At 47.6% G+C, this 27,584-nt stretch overlaps 1 protein-coding gene across 3 annotated transcripts in view; it reads right to left on the bottom strand.

Moving 5' to 3' along the window:
- The window catches only part of CLASRP (CLK4 associating serine/arginine rich protein), a 664,783-nt gene that overhangs the window by 563,651 nt on the left and 73,548 nt on the right, over positions 1 to 27,584 (bottom strand). For 2 of the 3 annotated variants that reach the window (XM_069207696.1, XM_069207697.1), the window contains one exon: positions 8,885 to 9,018. In XM_069207696.1, the coding sequence (XP_069063797.1) occupies positions 8,885 to 8,983 (99 nt within the window). In that variant the 5' untranslated portion in view covers positions 8,984 to 9,018. The remainder of the gene's footprint in view (positions 1 to 8,884; positions 9,019 to 27,584) is intronic. The other variant, XM_069207699.1, reaches the window with a different exon arrangement.

Raw genomic sequence — 27,584 nt, 5'->3', positions numbered from 1 at the left:
CATTCTACCTTGGGAATAAGGAAGTAAGTCAACTAGTTTCTTTTGTTGTTTTCTCTAAAGGAGATTTAACACTGGGCACCTAGTTAATAGGAAGCCAGTGCACTTTCAGTCGAAATCACATGTAAAAGTGGGGGTAACCATGCCAAAAGGAGGCACTTTCCTACAATTTCCTGTTTAGGAACTTTTTCTGAAGCAAAGTCTTCCCCTTCTTAAGGAGACGTGTTGTTTCCTCCTTCAAATGAATTTTCCCCCTTTTCCTCTTGGTTGGTGGAATTTTCAGAAATTCCATGCAATATCCTAATTGGATTAAGTTTAGTATCGATTTGTCTGAAGTTATTTTCCTCCAATTCAGAGGGAATTTTTTTAATATATCTACATACATCAGTAGGAGGAACATCGATTTGTTTGTCTGTGGTTTTGCTGTTGCCGCTCCCTGATGTTACCTGTGAGAGGCATCCTGTTTGCACTGAGTCACTTGTGCGTGGGGGTAGATCCTCCCTTGTGGGCTGACTTCTTCCTCTGCCTCACTCACAAAAAGGAAGTTTGTCCAATTGTTGGAATTGCCATCCTTATTGGGATACAGTTGTCCGGCTTGTCCCCTGAAAACCTTGTTGTGGAGTTCCCGTCTTAAAACTTCCCCTTCCAACGGGTCTGAATGATACTGCTGTTTCGTTGCACATTCCTCCATATAACTGTAGGGCTCCGATTGACCTTGAAGTTTTGTTATCTTTCTTTAATTGGTTCAGTTGGTCATACACTGTGCTGGCAAAAATGTGCTCCATGTTGAACAGGCTATTGAGGATACTGGCCTGTTCTTTGGGTTTAAATCCTGAGATTCTTAGCCATGAGTGTCTTCTGAGGATTACCCCTAACATCATCTGACAACTGGATGTCTCAGCGGTGTCCACAGCTGACTTCAGGCATTTGTTGTCAATTTTTTGCCACTGTCCACCAAGTGGGCAGTCCTCTTTCTGTACTTTTCTGGGAGGTGCTACATCAGCTCCCCAGTTTCCTCCCAGTACACGTGCGCATCAAGGTTTAACAGAGCAATGGAGTTGGCAACGCGCCACTGGTTAGTTGCACTCCATTTGACTTAACTCCCATGTAGGAAGTTGGCTCTGTATATACTAATTCAAAGTAAGAAATAGTGGCAAAATTAGATCATTCTAATGCTCTATTTTGTGGTAGTGTGGTCGAGCAGTAGGCTTCTCAGAGGGTAGTGTTAGGTATTTGTTGTACAAACACAGGCAATAAACGAGGAACACACTCAAAGACTTACTTCAGGCCAAAAGGTTTTTATATAGAAACATATATTTTCTTAGTTTATTTTAAGAATCACAGGTTCAAGAGATGAAGTAAATACATAAAATGCAAGGTACTCCACACAAGTAAGTTAGGAACTTTGAATAAAAGCAATATCATATACAGTCTTTGTTAAAATAGCAATAAGCTATTTTAAAAGTGGACACACTGCAAAAATCAAAAGTTCCTGGGGTAGGTAAGTAAAGGTTAGATTGTGAGGTAAGTAAGATACTTACAAGTCTCAGTTCCTGCATAGGCAGCCCACCGTTGGGGGTTCAAGGCAAACCCAAAGTTACCACACCAGCAGCTCAGGGCCAGTCAGGTGCAGAGGTCAAGAGGTGCCCAAAACACACAGGCGCCTATGGAGAACAGGGGTGCTCAGGTTCCAGTCTGCCTGCAGGTAAGTACCCGCGTCCTCGGGGGGCAGACCAGGGGGGTTTCGAAGAGAACTGGGAAGGACACCCGTAGGCACACAAAACACACCCTAAGCGGCACGGGGCGGCCGGGTGCAGTGTGCAAAGCAGGCGTCTGGTTTTAGATAGGATTCAATGGAAGGACCCGGGGTCACTCTAGCGGTGCAGGCAGGCACAGGGGGGGCTTCTCGGAACAGCCATCACCTGGGCTAGGCAGAGGGGGACACCTGAGGGTCACTCCTGCACTGAGGTTCGGTTCCTTTAGGTCCTGGGGGCTGCGGGTGCAGTGCTTGGTCCAGGTGTCAGGTCCCTCGTTACAGGCAGTCGCGGCCAGGGTGAGCCTCTGGATTCTCTCTGCAGGCGTCGCTGTGGTGGCTTGGGGGGGGAGGGAGGCGTCTTGGGCTACTCACTGGGTCGCAGTCGCCGGGGAGTCCTCCCTGTAGAGTTGTTTCTCTGGATCTCGAGCTGGGGGCGTCGGATGCAGAGTGTGAAGTCTCATGCTTCCGGCGGGAAGAGTGAGTTCTTTGGAAGTTGCTTCATTGTTGCGAAGATGTAGCTGTTTTTGAGCAGAGCCACTGCTCACTGGAGTTTCTTGGTCCTGGGGGTCAGGGCAGTCCTCTGAGGCTTCAGAGGTCTCTGGATGTGTCACTGGTTGCAGGTTTTCGACTCTGGAGACAGGCCGGTAGGGCTGGGGCCAAAGCAGTTGTCATCGTCCGTTGTCTCTGCAGGCTTGTAGGTCAGCAGTTCTTCTTTGTAGTTCAGATTGCAGGAATCTGATTTCCTGGGTTCTTGGGTGCCCCTAAATACTAAATTTAGGGGTTTGTTTAGGTCTAGGAGGGTAAAAGCCAATGGCTACTGTCTTGGAGGGTGGCTACACCCTCTTTGAGCCTCCTCCATGTGGGGAGTGGGGCATATCCCTAATCCTATTGGGGGAATCCTCCAAAACTAAGATGGAGGATTGCTAAAGGCAGGGGGTCACCTCAGCTCAGGACACCTTAGGGGCTGTCCTGACTGGTGGGTGACTCCTCCTTGTTTTTGTCATCTCTTCCACCCTTACCACCAAAAGTGGGGGCAGTGGCTGGAGGGGGGCGGGCATCTCCAATAGCTGGGATGCCCTGGGGCGCTGTAAAAAAAAAAAAAATTTTTTAAAGGGTGAGCCTTTGAGGCTCACCGCCAGGTGTTACAGTTCCTGCAGGGGGAGGTGTGAAGCATCTCCACCCAGTACAGGCTTTGTTAATGGCTAAAGAGTGACAAAGGCACTCTCCCCATATGGCCAGCAACTTGTCTGGTTTGTGGCAGGAACTGGTCAGCCTACACTAGAAGTCGGATTGGTATTCAGGGGGCATCTCTAAGATGCCCTCTGGGTGCATGTTACAATAAATTGCACACTGGCATCAGTGTGCATTTATTGTGCTGAGAAGTTTGATACCAAACTTGTGCATTTATTGTGCTGAGAAGTTTGATACCAAACTTCCCAGATTTCCGTGAACTGTGGAGCTCGTGTTTTACCAACTCCCAGACCATATACTCGTATGGCTACCTTGCACTTACAATGTCTAAGGTTTTGCTTAGACTCTGTAGGGGCATAATGCTCATGCACATATGCCCTCACCTGTGGTATAGTGCTCCCTGCCTTAGGGCTGTAAGGCCTGCTAGAGGGGTGACTTACCTACGGCACAGGCAGTGTGACGTTGGCATGGCACCCTGAGGGGAGTGCCATGTTGACTTAGTCTTTCTCCCCACCAGCACACACAAGCTGTGAGGCAGTGTGCATGTGCTGAGTGAGGGGTCCCCAGGGTAGCTTAAGACATGCTGCAGCCCTTAGAGACCTTCCCTGGCATCAGGGCCCTTGGTACCAGTTACAAGGGACTTATCTGAGTGCCAGGGCTGTGCTAATTGTGGAGACAAAGGTACAGTTTAGGGAAAGAACACTGGTGCTGGGGACTGGTTAGCAGGGTCCCAGCACACTTTCAATCAAAACTTAGCATCAGCAAAGGCAAAAAGTCAGGGGGTAACCATGCCAAGGAGGCATTTCCTTACATCCCCATAAGCTTCATTCTCTTGCTTTCCTTTTCATGGGGGGGGGGGGGGGGGGGGGCAACTGTGGTTGGTACATTGGCTCTTTTTCTTGCTTTGATAGTCTCTGTGGATACTGTTCCTTTAATATAAGCTGGATCTTTGACAAGGGGTTTTATTTTTTCTCTGCCCTGTGGGTTACTCCTCTGCAAATGCTTCTCTTTCCTGATACAGGACACTAGGGAGCATGTGCAGATACTGATTTATTGTCTGGGTGGGTATAAGGTTTTCAGAACAAAACATGATTGGGGTTTTTCTTCTTCCAGCTGTACCCCATATTTATCAGAAGCATGTTTGATTATCTGATTATGCATCCGTATGTCATTTAACGATGTGGGCTTTGAAAGGTAAGGGTCCACTCCTTCACCCGGGGAGTCTGTCTCTAACTCCTGCCATTGCTCTGCATGCTCAGCCTCTGGTCCTTGGAAGCTCTGAATTAGTTCTTCCTAGAAGAGCTCTTCTTCCTGAAGTTCATGGGTAAGGGGATGTTCTAATTCTTCAACCACTTTGTCCCAGAGAACTTTTCGGCATTGAAGTTTTTTGTGAGATTCTGAATCTCCTCGGACTGTTGAACCCTTTTTTTGCAGAACGATAGACATTTCAGCCTCAAGTCTTTTTCACTTTCTTTAGCTTTTGAAAACCCATTCCTCAGGGTCAAGACTAGGAGTGTTCCTTTCCAACATCGAAGGATCTTTTGACAACATAACGGTTGTCAAGCTTTGGTGTTCTGCTCATGACCCGTCTTTTTTCTTTTTACATTAAAACGTCTCTGTCCCGTATGTCATTTGACGCCTTGGGTTTTTCAGGAGTCTTTCCTCCATTGGAGCCCCCTCGAGGGATCTGTAGGGCTCTTTCTCTTGGGCGTGTGTGCCAACTACAAGTGTTTCGATACGAAGGCTCCCTTCGATACCCGCAAGTCAGATTTGACTTGGAAGATTTTTTTGAGACCAATGATTCTGTTACCTCATCTATCTTTTTCTTCATCTTCATCACATGTTCCTCAAAGTCTGCGATCTTTACCTCCACATATGACACCTCTTCCCCTGCTTCTTCAGTGACATTATCTTCCTCTTCACTGGAAAGGTCTGGGCCTCTCAATGATGGTGTCGTTTGCTGGCTCAGCCCGCTGTGATGTGCCCTTCTCCGTCTTTCCCTTAGCATCAGCGTTTTGGCCATGAATGCCGGAGCATGCGTTGCAGTCCTCACTTGGTGATCGAAAGGTTGCAGACTGGGTGCTTGTCTTTTTGTGAAAATTTGTGATGGCAGTTCTTACAAAATTGGAATGGTGTATGCTCCACCAAGGCCTTTCGGGGAGGCCCCTGCACAGGCATTCTCTGAAGTTTCTACGAATTTGAATTTTTTTTTCCTCTTACTCCTCTTCTCGAAGTTCTGTGCCTGTGATGGAGAAGAATCAGGTGAATTTTTCAGCAATTGTTTTGTTGCAATGTTCTGTTTTGGAGATCCTTCGGTAGGCTTCCGGACCCAAAAGCGTTCGATGATGTCACAGTGGACACCAAGTTGAGGTACCCTGGACACCCACCAATACCCAAAAAACTAGAAAGAAAAAGAACTACAAGAGTAGAGAATTCTGGACCCAACCACTGGATAGTGGAATAATGGTACAGCATGTAACTCCAGAAAAGATTCACGCTGCAAAATGTGTCTTTAGGCCCTCAACGAATATCTGGCCAGGAGCAATTAATGTGTGTCGAAGAGGCCTCTCCCTGAAGGGGAAGATCGCTTTTAGGTTGGCCGCTTGATAACTCCCTACTCTGGGCCTCAGTCCTGACCTCTGCCTGCTGAGGGGTCACAGTGATTCATTTAACTGTTAGAGCCTGGTGACACAAATGCATCACTCAGAGGTCTGGCGTGACACGGGGACAAGATTAGGTACAAATGGTGGTCTGTGCATAGAGGCTGCGACTGAAGAGGGAACAATATTGTACAAGGGATAGGGGGCATCGCTGCTTCCATCTTTCAATCCAAATAGGTGTCAAATGGGTTATTAATGCACTTTGTACTTTAAGCTGCACCAGCGGCTTGTTTCGAGGCTACGTGTGCCCTCAATATAAAGCTGGTGTGTGGAACTTTTGTCACATTGACATCATTAGCAAGCGTGCATTTTTGTTCTTCATCAGCACATTTAGTTATCTCTGAGATTTGACACTTTTGTCACATACTGCCTGCTCTAACTTCATTTCACTGTTTACGTGCAGCATACCTGGCTAGTTTTGATGGTGCACCAAGATGCAGCAGCACACAGATTGTTTTAAGTATTAAATATTAAGCTGGTCAAGTCTGACACCACTTCTTATATATTCTTCACAAGTTCTTCCAATTTTGGATGCTCCTTTTTCTAAGGTTTTATTTTTTTCAACATGGTATGTACGTTCTTTAAGCAAAAGAATGTGCATGGTAGCAGGATACAGTGAAGTCTAAAATTAGTCATGACACCCTATTAACTATTCATTTACTAGATAAAAACGATTTTGTTTTTATCTCCTACTACAGGAGGTTTGTTTGTGGTGAATGTACTAGCTGTGACCACTCATGCCTGACATCAGAAAAATAAATTACAGAAATTAAGACAATAATCCACTGATGCATTATACTTGCTTACAACTCCTTGATATTCATGTGGAGCCATTTACCTGCTATGCTTACTGCTTAAAAATGACAAACTGATGTTTGGGGTAACAAAATGCCTTCCCTAAAAAAAACTTTCTCCACTAAGTAAAAGTTTTAGAGCAAAATGAATAGGCAACAGTCTTATTTTCTAACATTACAGACAACATTTGTGGGCAAAATTAAATATGGACTAAAAATGAAACACTAATTTTGGACAAAATGATATAAGCAGATATTTAAGGAATACTTTGTACACATAATCGGGAACAAGCATGTGCTTGGTGGGTGGGAAGGGACACTTTCTCACTACAACTGCATTCATTTCTTGCCTCACATGAATACATATTAAAATATTTCATTGCTTTTTAATCACCTTGTTTGGACAACATAAACTACTGTCAGTGGCCTAAGCTCATAAGACCTGTAAGATTCAAGTCTGGCATCTAGTGTCTGAAACACTGGGTCTCTGTAGCTCAAACAGGTTATTGTGCATGTAGAATCTGACCAATCTGAGAGAGGCTGTGCAGTCTAAAATCTTAAGATAGTGAGAACCTACCCTTCAAAGTACTTTCATAGTCATATTTGTAAGAGAAGGTAAAAATGGAGAACAGGAAAATGAAAGGTGTGAGCTATAGAAGCACCGAAAGGACTTTGTACATTTAGAAAGATGATACAGGCCACATCGAATTCACTTAATACAGATATAGAATCACTTTAACAACATGTTTTTAAAAGAAAATCGAGGCTAAGCCGATCAATGTAATTTGACATGCAACCATACAACAGTTTGAAAACTTAACAGCCAGTCCTGAGATAGAGAGGTGTAAGACTTAATACTATAAAAACATGGTAATGTTACGTTAAGCACACTACACAGAAACGACAGTTTTTGTAAAACTCCTTATCACAGAGGGACTCCTGCAAAACAATACCCAGAGTGAACTTGCATCTTTAAAAAACAAAATCTGAAAAGCAGACAGGAAGTGGACCTGGTAGTTCAGCAGTTGCTTACAGTGTAGAACTCCATTTTCTTCATGAATGCTAGATAGAGAGAAGTCGCACAGTAGTGAAGCGTAAGAGGACGAGCGGAAAGAGATGAAGAGAGAGTGAGAAGAAGTGAGTAGAAAGACGGAGTAGTTAAGGAGCTTTAAAGCAATTTTTATCAAACGTCAATGAATGCTGGACAGAGAGAAGTCCTACAGTAGTGAATCGAGAGAGAAAGAGCAGAGAGATGGAGTGAGAAAGATAGAAACTGAGAAAGATGGAAAGCGTGAGAAAGAAAGAGGCTGCTTCAAATGAAGGAAAACATACTATATACTCAAACTCAGCAGATTATGAGTAGGTAATGGTTACTATTCTGCAAACTCATATTTGTCAAAAAGTCGCTATGTTGTCAAACTAGAAATTTCTAATCACAGCAAGTACGTACTACAAACAATGCAATACAGGCATTTCTAAAGTGAATTATCAATGTATCCCTTCATGGAAATGTTTTTGTATACCTGCAAGTCCTTAATGATTTCATTCTGAAATGAATGGGTATTAGGAATAAGCCGTTGGAAGTATATAGGAGATAAGAGTCATTAAACACTCCCCTATTTATAAGTCCCGCATACAACCGATCGTCATCCATTAGTAGAGACAGATGCATTCTACACAATGTTCGTGCTGAAGGGTAATACCATTATTGACTCATCAATGGACTGGACTGTTCCGAAACAATAACTGGAACAGCCAGCTCTTTCTGGAGTAGAATGCAGTTAGGAAATATTTTGCAAGTGGGATGGAAGCTGGGTGCTTAAAGAATCAGAAGCGCCTCAGAACCATGCTCTATCTGGAGGAGTTAAGGAGCTGTAAAGCAATCTTTATCACCCATGTCAAGCTACAACACTGTGCTTAAGGACCATCTGATGTGCAGGAGGTTAAATCTGTCAACACAAAAAAACCTGTCTATCATTAAAATAGCGGCTCAAGTCATTTGCTTCAGATTTCACAAACCAAAAACTATAACTTTTAAATTACTCAACAGTCGACCGAACAATCACACAACTGACTGAATATCTGTCCAACATTAAATACATACCAACTGTTAAACTTGAATATGCACAGAAGTGAGGAGATACACTAAATTTTAAATATGTGATCCTTGCATTCAGATGAAAAGGCGTTTTTCTAATTCAGATCTTTTTACATGAGACATTGCAGGTGCCATATTTTTAGCTTTATCACAGCAAAGTGAAATTAGAAGGATTCATCAAAGAAGTGTGTTATGAACACTTTCTGGAGTGGCAGTGGTAAAAGATTTCCATTTTGCAGATACCAATTACTCTGCAATCGCTGAGGATCAAGAGTTTTAATCTCAGAAGCAACAATGGAAATGAAGTAGTTCATTTTAATACCTGCAGATTAACCAAACAGCCTTCAAGATAAAATATTATTAAGAGTTGGTCGGCATGCAAACTCACAATCTTTTCATAGTATTCTCTGCGACGCTCTGCTCTTTTCTTGTAATCCACCATCATCCCTCGGAGCTTTCGCTCATGCTTTCGGGCTTCGTGCCACATCCTGTTTGTCTTGGCTACACTTTCACCAATCTGTCCTGGAGACAAGGAGGTCATTTTTTGAGTGATTTGAGGATTTAAATAGCAATATTTCACGTGGCAAAAAAATCTTGCAGCAAAATTACACACCTGAAAAAGCGCTAATAAACTTTAAAGAAATTAAAAGCTTCAATACTTTAACAGTGGTAAAGGAAAACGTAAAACAGTCTTTACCCTAAATAAATAAAACAATACTAGTGACTATAAAATGTACAATATTCATTATTCTCCCCTTTTTTGATGGGAAATCACGCAAGTTTTAAACCTGGTCTGCACACCCCCTTTTGTGATTAGCACACTGTCCTCAGGAAGAAAACCTGAATTTCACTAGGGAAATCAAATTAAATTAAATTAAATGACAGTTACACCAAGCCCATCTTTCTTTTATAGAAACGAAAGGTCATGGCTTCATAACCTGTTACCCTGCAATCTAGTGTCACCTTTGCTTTTTTGCATTAAAAAAAATCTGCTGCCACTAGGCTTCTGTAGAAGATTTCATATTGTTTTGAGACACCTGACAAAACGTTAGATGGGGGTAATTGAGAACACCAAGCCCATTGATCCCCTTTGGCTTAGAATTGGGAAGCACTAGCACAGCCTGAGATGGCACCAGTGACTTAAAGCCTTAACCTCATGGACTCACCACCACTGGGCAAGATGCTCTCAGTGGCATTCACCTCGCCCTACTTAAGTAAGAGTGGTCTTTGTTTTTTTGCTTTCCCCAAAGTACAATTGCCCACACAAATGGAGAAAACGTCCTATGCATCCACTGTTTTTTTTCTTTTTACAGAAACCAAGTTGGGGATTTGGAATTTTATCAGAAACAAGCAATGGCCTAAGCAAGAGCTGCTGGCTTTGTCAATGTGTTTCAATCATGTTGTTTACCAGCGTGGCTGCTGTTCAGTGCGATTAAATGTTAGTGGCTTAGAGGAGTGCGGCGTGCAGAGTGTTAGCGTGGAATGGCTACGAGTGGAGTAGAGTTTAGTACAGTGGACTGGCAGAGTGTGCCCTGTACTGGAGTGGCATAGAGTTGACTGGCGTAGAGCAGTGGTTTCCAAACTTGTTCAACGTGCGGCTCTCTTGACCATTTGTCGCAGCTCATTAGGATACCCTTTTTTGGCAGGTTGTGAAGAAGTTAAACCGGCTTCAGTAGCACTTCCATTTTTCTCCTTGAAAATAACTGTGATTAATCCAATAAAGTTATTATAATTATAGATGTTTAATAAAAAACTTTAACTGGTGAAGTCACAAACAATACACTTCAGCACTATGATCTGGATACAGAATTTTTAAAAACTAGCTCTAGAATGTTGGAAGAGAAGACACTTTTTCTGTTTTTGGTAATTAGGCTGCTCAAGCATATTTACAAGAACACTTAAAAGGTAAGCTTTTACCAAAAAAAAAAAATGAGAACGTTTGATAAAGTACGATGTTATGAAGTAAAAAGAAATGAAACAATGTTGGTATTACTGGCATTTGGTATATGCTTCACCCTGCCCCGGTTTTATGCCCAGCTGCTGCAGTAGTGCAACATTTATTACCATGCAGACATCTCATTTAATTTAGCAGATTCACCTCTGCCGCCAGGACTGTTATCGTATATAGTCCGCGCCACTGGAATTGTATGGCCGCAGTGCTTTCACATAATTATGCATATGCCACATAATCTGCAGATTTTACAAAAATATATATTTCTACATCAAACGTTTCAAATGTTACTAAAAAAACTCAGCAAAACATGTTGCTGTGCAGTGGAAGTCCCTTCGCAAAAGTTGACTAGTCAAACGTTCTGCTGCTTATTGTTATATTTTGGAATTAAACTGGTACCGAGGTACAACCTGTGCCCAGACATTGTTAACAAGAGTAAACAATTAAATAATGAATTAATACTATCACAAAATGTGCTGCTTTATTCCGAATAATATACCTTTTTGCCACATAACATGCAACCCTGCTGCATAATTTGTCCTCCCCAGTCACAATTCTAGTGGAGCTCAGTATAGTAGACTGCTACGAAGTAATAAGTAATAATGACTTTTAAGTAACCTTGAAATGTGTGATAGGATGTTTATTTGTTACGTATTTTAAGTGTCTGACTTTTTAATTGTACTTTTCTTATGGGTGAATTTTTTATGGATTTAAAAAAAATAAACAAATTAAACATCTTGCTGGAATTAAACATTCCAGTGGCAGAAGAAGCTGATCTATATTATAAGGAGCTAAGTAATTTAATCCAATTTTAAATTTTTCAGGTCCAATGCACTTCAGCCAGAGGTAAAATAATATATAAAAAGTTAGCGGTGTTCACCACTAGGTAGCTATTGTTAGTGTAGGTAAGTGGTCCTTTTGCCAGGATTACCCCTACTTTTTGCAAAATATCTGATGCTAACTTGACAGAGTGTATACTGGGGTATACCTCGGGTAGGTCGCTCCCCCGCCGCTGCAGCTCCACCTGCCCTGACCCCTGCCACCTGTGTGTAGGTCCTGACTCCACTCTGCGCCTGCTTCCAGTCTGACGCGCTCTCTCTCCTGTCGCTGTTCTCCATCTGGCTGCCTTTCTCATTCTGTTGCCTTTCTCTCCTGACTCCTCCTTCATCTTGCTGCCTTTTCTCTTGTGATTCCTTTCACTTATTGTTTTCTCTCTTGCTGCCTTGCTGACTTATGATCTTGTTGCCTTTCCATCTGGTGCCTTTTTCTCTCCTGACTTCTTCTCCATCCTGTTGCCTTTTCTCTCGTGATCCCTTTTCCATATTGTTTTTCTCTCTTGCTGCCTTTCTGACTTACGATCTTGTTGCCTTTCTATCCGGTGCCTTTCTCTCTCCTGACTCATTCACCATCCTGTTGCCTTTTCTCTCGTGATTCCTTTACCATATCGTTTTTCTTTCTTGTTGCCTTGCTGACTTACGATCTTGTTGCCTTTCTCTCTTGACTCCTCCATCTTTTTTCGCCCCTATTGCCTTTCCTTCTTAATTCCTTTTCTTGAAGCCGTTTTTTCCCTCTAGTTGTCTTCCCGCTCTCCCGCCGCTGCCCCCGTGCGGCCCCGTGCGCCCATTCGCTGCCCTCCCTCCCGCCCCCCGGCTGACCCCTCCTCCCCCCTTCCCTCTTATGGCGGCCGCTGCGCGGCAGAGACTGCGACCCTTGACCCTCGGGTAGGTCGCTCCCCCGCTGCTGCAGCTGCACCTGCCCTGACCCCTGCCACCTGTGTGTAGGTCCTGACTCCACACTGCACCTGCTTCCAGTCTGCCGCTCTCTCTTCTGTCACTGTTCTCCATCTAGCTGCCTTTCTCATCCTATTGCCTTTCTCTCCCGACTCCTTCTCCATCCTGTTGCCTTTTCTCTCGTGATCCCTTTTCCATATCGTTTTTCTCTCTTGCTGCCTTGCTGACTTACGATCTTGTTGCCTTTCTATCCGGTGCCTTTCTCGCTCCTGACTCCTTCACCATCCTGTTGCCTTTTCTCTTGTGATTCCTTTACCATATCGTTTTTCTTTCTTGCTGCCTTGCTGACTTACGATCTTGCTGCCTTTCTCTCTTGACTCCTCTCCATCTTTTTTCACCCCTGTTGACTTTCCTTCTTAATTCCTTTTCTTGAAGCCGTTTTTCCCTCTAGTTGCTTTCCCGCTCTCCCGCCGCTGCCCCGTGTGGCCCCGCTGTAAGGAAATGCCTCCTTGGCATGGTTGCCCCCTGACTTTTTGCCTTTGCTGATGCTATGTTTACAATTGAAAGTGTGCTGAGGCCTGCTAACCAGGCCCCAGCACCAGTGTTCTTTCCCTAACCTGTACTTTTGTATCCACAATTGGCAGACCCTGGCATCCAGATAAGTCCCTTGTAACTGGTACTTCTAGTAGCAAGGGCCCTGATGCCAAGGAAGGTCTCTAAGGGCTGCAGCATGTCTTATGCCACCCTGGAGACCTCTCACTCAGCACAGACACACTGCTTGCCAGCTTGTGTGTGCTAGTGAGGACAAAACGAGTAAGTCGACATGGCACTCCCCTCAGGGTGCCATGCCAGCCTCTCACTGCCTATGCAGTATAGGTAAGACACCCCTCTAGCAGGCCTTACAGCCCTAAGGCAGGGTGCACTATACCATAGGTGAGGGTACCAGTGCATGGTACCCCTACAGTGTCTAAACAAAACCTTAGACATTGTAAGTGCAGGGTAGCCATAAGAGTATATGGTCTGGGAGTCTGTCAAACACGAACTCCACAGCACCATAATGGCTACACTGAAAACTGGGAAGTTTGGTATCAAACTTCTCAGCACAATAAATGCACACTGATGCCAGTGTACATTTAATTGCAAAATACACCCCAGAGGGCACCTTAGAGGTGCCCCCTGAAACTTAACCGACTGTCTGTGTAGGCTGACTAGTTCCAGCAGCCTGCCACACTAGAGACATGTTGCTGGCCCCATGGGGAGAGTGCCTTTGTCACTCTGAGGCCAGTAACAAAGCCTGCACTGGGTGGAGATGCTAACACCTCCCCCAGGCAGGAGCTGTGACACCTGGCGGTGAGCCTCAAAGGCTCACCCCTTTGTCACAGCCCAGCAGGGCACTCCAGCTTAGTGGAGTTGCCCGCCCCCTCCGGCCACGGCCCCCACTTTTGGCGGCAAGGCTGGAGGGAACAAAGAAAGCAACAAGGAGGAGTTACTGGCCAGTCAGGACAGCCCCTAAGGTGTCCTGAGCTGAAGTGACTAACTTTTAGAAATCTTCCATCTTGCAGATGGAGGATTCCCCCAATAGGATTAGGGATGTGACCCCTCCCCTTGGGAGGAGGCACAAAGAGGGTGTACCCACCCTCAGGGCTAGTAGCCATTGGCTACTAACCCCCCAGACCTAAACACGCCCTTAAATTTAGTATTTAAGGGCTACCCTGAACCCTAGAAAATTAGATTCCTGCAACAACAAGAAGAAGGACTGCCTAGCTGAAAACCCCTGCAGAGGAAGACCAGAAGACAACAACTGCCTTGGCTCCAGAAACTCACCGGCCTGTCTCCTGCCTTCCAAAGAACTCTGCTCCAGCGACGCCTTCCAAAGGGACCAGCGACCTCTGAATCCTACGAGGACTGCCCTGCTTCGACGACGACAAGAAACTCCCGAGGACAGCGGACCTGCTCCAAAAAGACTGCAACTTTGTTTCAAGAAGCAGCTTTAAAGAACCCTGCAACTCCCCGCAAGAAGCGTGAGACTTGCAACACTGCACCCGGCGACCCCGACACGGCTGGTGGAGAACCAACACCTCAGGGAGGACCCCCGGACTACTCTACGACTGTGAGTACCAAAACCTGTCCCCCCTGAGCCCCCACAGCGCCGCCTGCAGAGGGAATCCCGAGGCTTCCCCTGACCGCGACTCTCTGAAACCTAAGTCCCGACGCCTGGAAAAGACCCTGCACCCGCAGCCCCCAGGACCTGAAGGACCGGACTTTCACTGCAGAAGTGACCCCCAGGAGTCCCTCTCCCTTGCCCAAGTGGAGGTTTCCCCGAGGAAGCCCCCCCTTGCCTGCCTGCAGCGCTGAAGAGATCCCTTGATCTCTCATTGACTTACATTGCGAACCCGACGCTTGTTCTAACACTGCACCCGGCCGCCCCCGCGCCGCTGAGGGTGAAATTTCTGTGTGGGCTTGTGTCCCCCCCGGTGCCCTACAAAACCCCCCTGGTCTGCCCTCCGAAGACGCGGGTACTTACCTGCTGGCAGACTGGAACCGGGGCACCCCCTTCTCTCCATTGAAGCCTATGCGTTTTGGGCACCACTTTGAACTCTGCACCTGACCGGCCCTGAGCTGCTGGTGTGGTAACTTTGGGGTTGCTCTGAACCCCCAACGGTGGGCTACCTTGGACCAAGAACTGAACCCTGTAAGTGTCGTACTTACCTGGTAAAACTAACAAAAACTTACCTCCCACAGGAACTGTGAAAATTGCACTAAGTGTCCACTTTTAAAATAGCTATTTGTGAATAACTTGAAAAGTATACATGCAATTGAAATGATTCAAAGTTCCTAATGTACTTACCTGCAATACCTTTCAAACAAGATATTACATGTTAAATTTGAACCTGTGGTTCTTAAAATAAACTAAGAAAATATATTTTTCTATACAAAACCTATTGGCTGGATTTGTTTCCGAGTGTGTGTACCTCATTTATTGTCTATGTGTATGTACAACAAATGCTTAACACTACTCCTTGGATAAGCCTACTGCTCGACCACACTACCACAAAATAGAGCATTAGTATTATCTATTTTTACCACTATTTTACCTCTAAGGGGAACCCTTGGACTCTGTGCATGCTATTCCTTACTTTGAAATAGCACATACAGAGCCAACTTCCTACATTGGTGGATCAGCGGTGGGGTACAAGACTTTGCATTTGCTGGACTACTCAGCCAATACCTGATCACACGACAAATTCCAAAATTGTCATTAGAAATTGATTTTTGCAATTTGAAAAGTTTTCTAAATTCTTAAAAGACCTGCTAGGGCCTTGTGTTAGATCCTGTTTAGCATTTCTTTTAGAGTTTAAAAGTTTGTAAAAGTTTGAAATTAGATTCTAGAACCAGTTTTAGATTCTTAAAAAGCATTCCAACTTTTAGAAGCAAAATGTCTAGCACAGATGTGACTGTGGTGGAACTCGACACCACACCTTACCTCCATCTACAGATGAGAGAGCTAAGGTCACTCTGTAAACTAAAGAAAATAACAATAGGCCCCAAACCTACCAAAATACAGCTCCAGGAGCTTTTGGCAGAGTTTGAAAAGGCCAACCCCTCTGAGGGTGGAAACTCAGAGGATGAAGATAGTGACTTGGAGGGAAATTCCCCCCCTCCAGTCCTACTTAGGGAGAGCAGGGCTTCTCAAGCCCTGACTCCACAAATAATAGTCAGAGATGCTGGTTCCCTCACAGGAGGGACCAACAACTCTGAAATCACTGAGGATAACCCCAGTGAAGAGGACATCCAGTTAGCCAGGATGGCCAAAAGATTGGCTTTGGAAAGACAGATCCTAGCCATAGAGAGGGAAAGACAAGAGATGGGCCTAGGACCCATCAATGGTGGCAGCAACATAAATAGGGTCAGAGATTCTCCTGACAGGTTGAAAATCCCTAAAGGGATTGTAACTAAATATGAAGATGGTGATGACATCACCAAATGGTTCACAGCTTTTGAGAGGGCTTGTGTAACCAGAAAAGTGAACAAATCTCACTGGGGTGCTCTCCTTTGGGAAATGTTCACAGGAAAGTGTAGGGATAGACTCCTCACACTCTCTGGAAAAGATGCAGAATCTTATGACCTCATGAAGGGTACCCTTATTGAGGGCTTTGGATTCTCCACTGAGGAGTATAGGATTAGATTCAGGGGGGCTCAAAAATCCTCGAGCCAGACCTGGGTTGACTTTGTAGACTACTCAGTGAAAACACTAGATGGTTGGATTCAAGGCAGTGGTGTAAGTAATTATGATGGGCTGTACAATTTATTTGTGAAAGAACACCTGTTAAGTAATTGTTTCAATGATAAACTGCATCAGCATCTGGTAGACCTAGGACCAATTTCTCCCCAAGAATTGGGAAAGAAGGCGGACCATTGGGTCAAGACTAGGGTGTCCAAAACTTCCACAGGGGGTGACCAAAAGAAAGGGGTCACAAAACCTCTCCAGGGGAAAGGTGGTGAGACAGCCAAAAGTAAAAATAGTCAAGAGTCTTCTACAGGCCCCCAAAAACCTGCACAGGAGGGTGGGCCCAGAGCCTCTTCACAAAACAATCCTGGGTACAAGGGTAAAAACTTTGATCCCAAAAAGGCCTGGTGTCGAAACTGTAGTCAGTCTGGACACCAAACTGGAGACAAGGCCTCTCCCAAGAAAAGTTCCACTCCAAACTCCAATCCAGGTAACTCTGGAATGGCTAGTCTCCAAGTGGGATCAACAGTGTGCCCGGAGCAAATCAGGGTCCACACTGAAGCTACTCTAGTCTCTGAGGGTGGGGTGGATTTAGCCACACTAGCTGCCTGGCCTAACATGCAAAAATACAGACAGCAGCTCTTTATTAATGGGACAAGTGTAGAGGGCCTGAGGGATACAGGTGCCAGTGTCACCATGGTGACAGAGAAACTGGTTTCCCCTGGCCAATACCTGACTGGAAAAACTTATACAGTCACCAATGCTGACAATCAAACTAAAGCACATCCCATGGCAATGGTAACTTTAGAATGGGGAGGGGTCAATGGCCTGAAACAGGTGGTGGTCTCCTCAAACATCCCAGTAGACTGTCTGCTTGGAAATGACCTGGAGTCCTCAGCATGGGCTGAGGTAGAACTAAAAACCCATGCAGCCATGCTGGGTATCCCTGAACTGGTGTGTGTAAAAACAAGAGCACAATGCAAGGCACAGGGTGAAAAAGTAGAGCTGGAGTCTGGAAAAATGGCCCAGCCTACCAAGAGAAAAGGAAAGTCAGTTGGGAAACCAACTGCAACACAGTCAGAAAAAGAGAACCTCTCTTCTCAGGAAGAAGTTCTGCCCTCTGAGGGAACTGAGCCTTTGGAGCTTGAACCTTATCAGGTTGAGCTCTTAGGCCCAGGGGGACCCTCAAGGGAGGAGCTGTGTAAGGGACAAGAAACCTGTCCCTCTCTTGAAGGCCTTAGGCAGCAAGCTGCTGAAGAGTCCCAGGGCAAGAAAAATGGAACACATAGGGTCTATTGGGAAGATGGACTCCTGTACACTGAGGCCAGAGACCCCAAACCTGGTGCCACTAGGAGAGTGGTAGTGCCTCAGTCGTTCAGAGAGTTTATTCTGACCTTAGCCCATGATATTCCCCTTGCTGGGCATTTGGGACAAACCAAGACGTGGGAGAGGTTAGTCAACCACTTCTACTGGCCCAATATGTCCCAGAAGGTTAAGGAGTTTTGCCTCTCCTGCCCCACCTGTCAATCCAGTGGTAAGACAGGTGGGCACCCAAAGGCCCCCCTCATTCCACTTCCAGTGGTGGGGGTCCCCTTTGAAAGAGTGGGTGTGGACATAGTTGGTCCACTGGAACCTCCCACAGCCTCAGGAAATATGTACATCCTAGTAGTAGTGGATCATGCTACTAGGTATCCTGAAGCTATTCCCCTTAGGTCGACTACTGCCCCTGCAGTAGCCAAGGCCCTCATTGGTATCTTTACCAGAGTGGGTTTCCCTAAGGAGGTGGTGTCTGACAGAGGTACCAACTTCATGTCAGCATACCTAAAACACATGTGGAATGAGTGTGGAGTGACTTACAAATTCACTACACCATACCATCCACAAACTAATGGCTTAGTTGAGAGATTCAACAAGACATTAAAAGGCATGATCATGGGGCTCCCAGAAAAACTCAAAAGGAGATGGGATGTCCTCTTGCCATGTCTGCTTTTTGCTTACAGAGAGGTGCCACAGAAGGGAGTAGGATTCTCACCCTTTGAACTTCTGTTTGGCCACCCTGTAAGGGGACCACTTGCTCTTGTTAAAGAAGGCTGGGAGAGACCTCTTCATGAGCCTAAACAAGACATAGTGGACTATGTACTTGGCCTTCGCTCTAGAATGGCGGAGTACATGGAAAAGGCAACCAAAAACGTTGAGGCCAGCCAACAGCTCCAGAAGTTTTGGTATGACCAAAAGGCTGCACTGGTTGAGTTCCAACCAGGGCAGAAAGTCTGGGTTCTGGAGCCTGTGGCTCCCAGGGCACTCCAGGACAAATGGAGTGGCCCTTACCCAGTGCTAGAAAGGAAGAGTCAGGTCACCTACCTGGTGGACCTGGGCACAAGCAGGAGCCCCAAGAGGGTGATCCATGTGAACCGCCTTAAGCTCTTTGTAAAGAAATGGCTCCCTGTTGCAGTTACCCCCCCACTTTTTGCCTGATACTGATGCTGACTTGACTGAGAAGTGTGCTGGGACCCTGCTAACCAGGCCCCAGCACCAGTGTTCTTTCCCTAACCTGTACTTTTGTATCCACAATTGGCAGACCCTGGCATCCAGATAAGTCCCTTGTAACTGGTACTTCTAGTACCAAGGGCCCTGATGCCAAGGAAGGTCTCTAAGGGCTGCAGCATGTCTTATGCCACCCTGGAGACCTCTCACTCAGCACAGACACACTGCTTGCCAGCTTGTGTGTGCTAGTGAGGACAAAACGAGTAAGTCGACATGGCACTCCCCTCAGGGTGCCATGCCAGCCTCTCACTGCCTATGCAGTATAGGTAAGACACCCCTCTAGCAGGCCTTACAGCCCTAAGGCAGGGTGCACTATACCATAGGTGAGGGTACCAGTGCATGAGCATGGTACCCCTACAGTGTCTAAACAAAACCTTAGACATTGTAAGTGCAGGGTAGCCATAAGAGTATATGGTCTGGGAGTCTGTCAAACACGAACTCCACAGCACCATAATGGCTACACTGAAAACTGGGAAGTTTGGTATCAAACTTCTCAGCACAATAAATGCACACTGATGCCAGTGTACATTTTATTGCAAAATACACCCCAGAGGGCACCTTAGAGGTGCCCCCTGAAACTTAACCGACTGTCTGTGTAGGCTGACTAGTTCCAGCAGCCTGCCACACTAGAGACATGTTGCTGGCTCCATGGGGAGAGTGCCTTTGTCACTCTGAGGCCAGTAACAAAGCCTGCACTGGGTGGAGATGCTAACACCTCCCCCAGGCAGGAGCTGTGACACCTGGCGGTGAGCCTCAAAGGCTCACCCCTTTGTCACAGCCCAGCAGGGCACTCCAGCTTAGTGGAGTTGCCCGCCCCCTCCGGCCACGGCCCCCACTTTTGGCGGCAAGGCTGGAGGGAACAAAGAAAGCAACAAGGAGGAGTCACTGGCCAGTCAGGACAGCCCCTAAGGTGTCCTGAGCTGAGGCGACTCTAACTTTTAGAAATCCTCCATCTTGCAGATGGAGGATTCCCCCAATAGGGTTAGGATTGTGACCCCCCTCCCCTTGGGAGGAGGCACAAAGAGGGTGTACCCACCCTCAGGGCTAGTAGCCATTGGCTACTAACCCCCCCAGACCTAAACACGCCCTTAAATTTAGTATTTAAGGGCTACCCTGAACCCTAGAAAATGAGATTCCTGCAAACTACAAGAAGAAGGACTGCCTAGCTGAAAACCCCTGCAGAGGAAGACCAGAAGACGACAACTGCCTTGGCCCCAGAAACTCACCGGCCTGTCTCCTGCCTTCCAAAGAACTCTGCTCCAGCGACGCCTTCCAAAGGGACCAGCGACCTCTGAATCCTCTGAGGACTGCCCTGCTTCGAAAAAGACAAGAAACTCCCGAGGACAGCGGACCTGCTCCAAAAAGACTGCAACTTTGTTTCAAGAAGCAGCTTTAAAGAACCCTGCAACTCCCCGCAAGAAGCGTGAGACTTGCAACACTGCACCCGGCGACCCCGACTCGGGTGGTGGAGAACCAACACCTCAGGGAGGACCCCCGGACTACTCTCCGACTGTGAGTACCAAAACCTGTCCCCCCTGAGCCCCCACAGCGCCGCCTGCAGAGGGAATCCCGAGGCTTCCCCTGACCGCGACTCTCTGAAACCTAAGTCCCGACGCCTGGAAAAGACCCTGCACCCGCAGCCCCCAGGACCTGAAGGACCGGACTTTCACTGGAGAAGTGACCCCCAGGAGTCCCTCTCCCTTGCCCAAGTGGAGGTTTCCCCGAGGAAGCCCCCCCTTGCCTGCCTGCAGCGCTGAAGAGATCCGTTGATCTCTCATAGACTAACATTGCAAACCCGACGCTTGTTTCTACACTGCACCCGGCCGCCCCCGCGCTGCTGAGGGTGAAATTTCTGTGTGGGCTTGTGTCCCCCCCGGTGCCCTACAAAACCCCCCTGGTCTGCCCTCCGAAGACGCGGGTACTTACCTGCAAGCAGACCGGAACCGGGGCACCCCCTTCTCTCCATTCTAGCCTATGCGTTTTGGGCACCACTTTGAACTCTGCACCTGACCGGCCCTGAGCTGCTGGTGTGGTGACTTTGGGGTTGCTCTGAACCCCCAACGGTGGGCTACCTTGGACCAAGAACTGAACCCTGTAAGTGTCTTACTTACCTGGTAAAACTAACAAAAACTTACCTCCCCCAGGAACTGTGAAAATTGCACTAAGTGTCCACTTTTAAAGTAGCTATTTGTCAATAACTTGAAAAGTATACATGCAATTGAAATGATTCAAAGTTCCTAATGTACTTACCTGCAATACCTTTCAAACAAGATATTACATGTTAAATTTGAACCTGTGGTTCTTAAAATAAACTAAGAAAAGATATTTTTCTATACAAAACCTATTGGCTGGATTTGTCTCTGAGTGTGTGTACCTCATTTATTGTCTATGTGTATGTACAACAAATGCTTAACACTACTCCTTGGATAAGCCTACTGCTCGACCACACTACCACAAAATAGAGCATTAGTATTATCTATTTTTACCACTATTTTACCTCTAAGGGGAACCCTTGGACTCAGTGCATGCTATTCCTTACTTTGAAGTAGCACATACAGAGCCAACTTCCTACACTCTTCCATGACAGGGCTGATGTGAATCTGTTGATGGTAACAGATGAGGATCAGGAGGCAGAGAGTGAACCTCTCCCTGATCTTCGGTCATCAGACCCAAAAGATGGCTCAGTAGATGGAGTGATCTACTCAGACACCCTCTCTAGCCAACAGCAAGCTGATTGTAGGAGAGTCCTACAACAGTTTCCTGAACTCTTCTCCTTAACCCCTGGTCAGACACACCTGTGTACCCATGATGTGGACACAGGAGACAGCATGCCTGTCAAGAACAAAATCTTCAGACAATCTGACCATGTTAAGGAAAGCATTAAGGTGGAAGTCCACAAGATGCTAGAATTGGGAGTAATTGAGCGCTCTGACAGCCCCTGGGCTAGCCCAGTGGTCTTAGTCCCCAAACCTCACACCAAAGATGGAAAGAAAGAGATGAGGTTTTGTGTGGACTACAGAGGGCTCAATTCTGTCACCAAGACAGATGCTCATCCAATTCCCAGAGCTGATGAGCTCATAGATAAATTAGGTGCTGCCAAATTCTTAAGTACCTTTGACTTGACCGCAGGGTACTGGCAAATAAAAATGGCACCTGGAGCAAAAGAGAAAACAGCATTCTCCACACCTGATGGGCATTATCAGTTTACTGTTATGCCCTTTGGTTTAAAGAATGCCCCTGCCACCTTCCAAAGGTTGGTGAATCAAGTCCTTGCTGGCTTGGAGGCCTTTAGCACAGCTTATCTTGATGATATTGCTGTCTTTAGCTCCACCTGGCAGGATCACCTGGTCCACCTGAAGAAGGTTTTGAAGGCTCTGCAGTCTGCAGGCCTCTCTATCAAGGCATCCAAATGCCAGATAGGGCAGGGAACTGTGGTTTACTTGGGCCACCTTGTAGGTGGAGGCCAAGTTCAGCCACTCCAACCCAAGATCCAGACTATTCTGGACTGGGTAGCTCCAAAAACCCAGACTCAAGTCAGGGCATTCCTTGGCTTGACTTGGTATTACAGGAGGTTTGTGAAGGGATATGGATCCATTGTGACAGCCCTCACTGAACTCACCTCCAAGAAAATGCCCAATAAAGTGAACTGGACTGTGGAATGCCAACAGGCCTTTGACACCCTGAAACAAGCAATGTGCTCAGCACCAGTTCTGAAAGCTCCAGATTATTCTAAACTGTTCATTGTGCAGACAGATGCCTCTGAACATGGGATAGGGGCAGTTTTGTCCCAAACAAATGATGATGGCCTTGACCAGCCTGTTGCTTTCATTAGCAGGAGGTTACTCCCCAGGGAGCAGCGTTGGAGTGCCATTGAGAGGGAGGCCTTTGCTGTGGTTTGGTCCCTGAAGAAGCTGAGACCATACCTCTTTGGGACTCACTTCCTAGTTCAAACTGACCACAGACCTCTCAAATGGCTGATGCAAATGAAAGGTGAAAATCCAAAACTGTTGAGGTGGTCCATCTCCCTACAGGGAATGGACTTTATAGTGGAACACAGACCTGGGACTGCCCATGCCAATGCAGATGGCCTTTCCAGGTTCTTCCACTTAGAAAATGAAGACTCTCTTGGGAAAGGTTAGTCTCATCCTCTTTCGTTTGGGGGGGGGTTGTGTAAGGAAATGCCTCCTTGGCATGGTTGCCCCCTGACTTTTTGCCTTTGCTGATGCTATGTTTACAATTGAAAGTGTGCTGAGGCCTGCTAACCAGGCCCCAGCACCAGTGTTCTTTCCCTAACCTGTACTTTTGTATCCACAATTGGCAGACCCTGGCATCCAGATAAGTCCCTTGTAACTGGTACTTCTAGTACCAAGGGCCCTGATGCCAAGGAAGGTCTCTAAGGGCTGCAGCATGTCTTATGCCACCCTGGAGACCTCTCACTCAGCACAGACACACTGCTTGCCAGCTTGTGTGTGCTAGTGAGGACAAAACGAGTAAGTCGACATGGCACTCCCCTCAGGGTGCCATGCCAGCCTCTCACTGCCTATGCAGTATAGGTAAGACACCCCTCTAGCAGGCCTTACAGCCCTAAGGCAGGGTGCACTATACCATAGGTGAGGGTACCAGTGCATGAGCATGGTACCCCTACAGTGTCTAAACAAAACCTTAGACATTGTAAGTGCAGGGTAGCCATAAGAGTATATGGTCTGGGAGTCTGTCAAACACGAACTCCACAGCACCATAATGGCTACACTGAAAACTGGGAAGTTTGGTATCAAACTTCTCAGCACAATAAATGCACACTGATGCCAGTGTACATTTTATTGCAAAATACACCCCAGAGGGCACCTTAGAGGAGCCCCCTGAAACTTAACCGACTGTCTGTGTAGGCTGACTAGTTCCAGCAGCCTGCCACACTAGAGACATGTTGCTGGCCCCATGGGGAGAGTGCCTTTGTCACTCTGAGGCCAGTAACAAAGCCTGCACTGGGTGGAGATGCTAACACCTCCCCCAGGCAGGAGCTGTGACACCTGGCGGTGAGCCTCAAAGGCTCACCCCTTTGTCACAGCCCAGCAGGGCACTCCAGCTTAGTGGAGTTGCCCGCCCCCTCCGGCCACGGCCCCCACTTTTGGCGGCAAGGCTGGAGGGAACAAAGAAAGCAACAAGGAGGAGTCACTGGCCAGTCAGGACAGCCCCTAAGGTGTCCTGAGCTGAAGTGACTAACTTTTAGAAATCCTCCATCTTGCAGATGGAGGATTCCCCCAATAGGGTTAGGATTGTGACCCCCTCCCCTTGGGAGGAGGCACAAAGAGGGTGTACCCACCCTCAGGGCTAGTAGCCATTGGCTACTAACCCCCCAGACCTAAACACGCCCTTAAATTTAGTATTTAAGGGCTACCCTGAACCCTAGAAAATTAGATTCCTGCAACAACAAGAAGAAGGACTGCCTAGCTGAAAACCCCTGCAGAGGAAGACCAGAAGACAACAACTGCCTTGGCTCCAGAAACTCACCGGCCTGTCTCCTGCCTTCCAAAGAACTCTGCTCCAGCGACGCCTACCAAAGGGACCAGCGACCTCTGAATCCTCTGAGGACTGCCCTGCTTCGAAGACGACAAGAAACTCCCGAGGACAGCGGACCTACTCCAAAAAGACTGCAACTTTGTTTCAAGAAGCAGCTTTAAAGAACCCTGCAACTCCCCGCAAGAAGCGTGAGACTTGCAACACTGCACCCGGCGACCCCGACACGGCTGGTGGAGAACCAACACCTCAGGGAGGACCCCCGGACTACTCTACGACTGTGAGTACCAAAACCTGTCCCCCCTGAGCCCCCACAGCGCCGCCTGCAGAGGGAATCCCGAGGCTTCCCCTGACCGCGACTCTCTGAAACCTAAGTCCCGACGCCTGGAAAAGACCCTGCACCCGCAGCCCCCAGGACCTGAAGGACCGGACTTTCACTGCAGAAGTGACCCCCAGGAGTCCCTCTCCCTTGCCCAAGTGGAGGTTTCCCCGAGGAAGCCCCCCCTTGCCTGCCTGCAGCGCTGAAGAGATCCCTTGATCTCTCATTGACTTACATTGCGAACCCGACGCTTGTTCTAACACTGCACCCGGCCGCCCCCGCGCCGCTGAGGGTGAAATTTCTGTGTGGGCTTGTGTCCCCCCCGGTGCCCTACAAAACCCCCCTGGTCTGCCCTCCGAAGACGCGGGTACTTACCTGCTGGCAGACTGGAACCGGGGCACCCCCTTCTCTCCATTGAAGCCTATGCGTTTTGGGCACCACTTTGAACTTTGCACCTGACCGGCCCTGAGCTGCTGGTGTGGTAACTTTGGGGTTGCTCTGAACCCCCAACGGTGGGCTACCTTGGACCAAGAACTGAACCCTGTAAGTGTCGTACTTACCTGGTAAAACTAACAAAAACTTACCTCCCCCAGGAACTGTGAAAATTGCACTAAGTGTCCACTTTTAAAATAGCTATTTGTGAATAACTTGAAAAGTATACATGCAATTGAAATGATTCAAAGTTCCTAATGTACTTACCTGCAATACCTTTCAAACAAGATATTACATGTTAAATTTGAACCTGTGGTTCTTAAAATAAACTAAGAAAAGATATTTTTCTATACAAAACCTATTGGCTGGATTTGTTTCCGAGTGTGTGTACCTCATTTATTGTCTATGTGTATGTACAACAAATGCTTAACACTACTCCTTGGATAAGCCTACTGCTCGACCACACTACCACAAAATAGAGCATTAGTATTATCTATTTTTACCACTATTTTACCTCTAAGGGGAACCCTTGGACTCTGTGCATGCTATTCCTTACTTTGAAATAGCACATACAGAGCCAACTTCCTACACCCGCCCACAGGCCCATTCGCTGCCCTCCCTCCCACCCCCCAGCTGACCCCTTCTCTCCCCCTTCCCTCTTATGGCGGCCGTGCAAAAGGCGCGCCTAAGGCAAGCCGGTCTGTGCCCGTCCACGCCTGGACCGCGGCCAGCGCCAGACCCCCTGGCCCCCACCGCACCCAAACCCCCCATCTCAGATACAACGCCACCTCCCTCTACGCACTCAACCCCGGGCAAACCACCAACTGCTACCCTACCAGGCCAGGCCCAAACGCACTTATGGACCCTTCGCCTGTCAAGCCTGTAAGTATACCTTCCACTGAGCCTGCAGTCCCTCCACCAGCCCGCGCACCAACAACCACCTCAAGTGCATCCTCCTCAACACACGCTCCATCCACAAGCACGCCATCGAGCTATGGGACCTCCTGGACACTACGGCTCCTGACGTCGCCTTTGTCACAGAAACCTGGATGAACGCCTCCTCAGCGCCCAACATCGCCATAGCCATCCCCGACGGCTACAAGATCGCCCGGAAAGACCGCGCCAACCAAATCGGGGGAGGAATCGCCATTATCTACAAAAACTCCATCAACATCACGACCACCACCGAAGACACCCCCCTCGCCGCCGAACACATGCACTTCCAGATCGACACCGACCCCAGGACCACCCTCAGAGGTACTCTAGTCTACAGGCCCCCTGGCCCACGCGCCCTTTTCAGCAAATCCATCACTGACTTCATCACCCCGCACGCCCTAGCCTCACAAGACTACATCCTCCTCAGGGACCTGAACTTCCACCTGGAGAAGAACACCACCACCAACACCGCCACCCTGCTCGACAACCTCGCCAACATCGGACTCAAGCAACTAGTGAACACCCCCACCCACTCCGCTGGCCACACGCTCGACCCCATCTTTTCCGCCAGCAACCACATATCCTTCAGCCACTCCTCTGAGCTACTCTGAAGGTGAAGTGGACGAAACTGTGGTCGGTCCAAACGTGAGACCCACCACCTTCGCACACAACAAATCCCCCGCAGACCCTGGAACAAAATCTCCACAGAACAGCTACTCGCAACTCTAAACCACAACCAACCAGCCATCACCACTGACGCCAACAACGCAGCCCTCAGCCTCACACAGTGGATCACCAACTGTGGTGACGACCTCGCCCCTTTCAGGAGCCACCCAAGAGAGACCAACATCAGGAAACCCCCGTGGTTCACTGAAGCCCTCAAGGAATCCAAGAAGTCCTGCCGTACCCTCGAAAAAACCTGGCGCAAAGAACATACTGCAGAAAACATGTCAGCCCTCAAGATCACCACCCGCGAACACCACCAGCTGATCCGCTCCACCAAAAGGGCATCTTTCAAAGAGAGACTTGACAACAACACCCACAACAGCAAGGAACTCTTCAACATTGTCAAAGAGCTCTCCAAACCCAATGCCAGCTCCAACACCATCACGCCCTAACAAGAACTCTGCAACTCCCTAGCCACTTTCTTCCATCGAAAGATCACCGACCTACACGACAGCTTCGGACCCCAAACCCTGCCACCCACCACTGAACAAACAGCCCCAGCTACTACCCTCAACGCCTGGACCCCCGTCAGCACGGAAGAGACCAGAACCACCATGAACACCATCCACTCCGGCTCCCCATCGGACCCAGGCCCCCATCACATCTTCAACAAAGCAGACGCCATCATCGCCCCCTATCTCCAAAACATCCTCAACAGCTCGTTCACATCTGCCACCTTCCCCGAGAGCTGGAAACACGCGGAAGTCA

This window comes from Pleurodeles waltl, chromosome 9 (genome assembly GCF_031143425.1).
Source record: "Pleurodeles waltl isolate 20211129_DDA chromosome 9, aPleWal1.hap1.20221129, whole genome shotgun sequence".
Classification (NCBI taxonomy): domain Eukaryota; kingdom Metazoa; phylum Chordata; class Amphibia; order Caudata; family Salamandridae; genus Pleurodeles; species Pleurodeles waltl.
The sequence above is the reverse complement of the archived record's forward strand: the minus strand, read 5'-3'. Positions and strand labels throughout refer to the sequence as shown.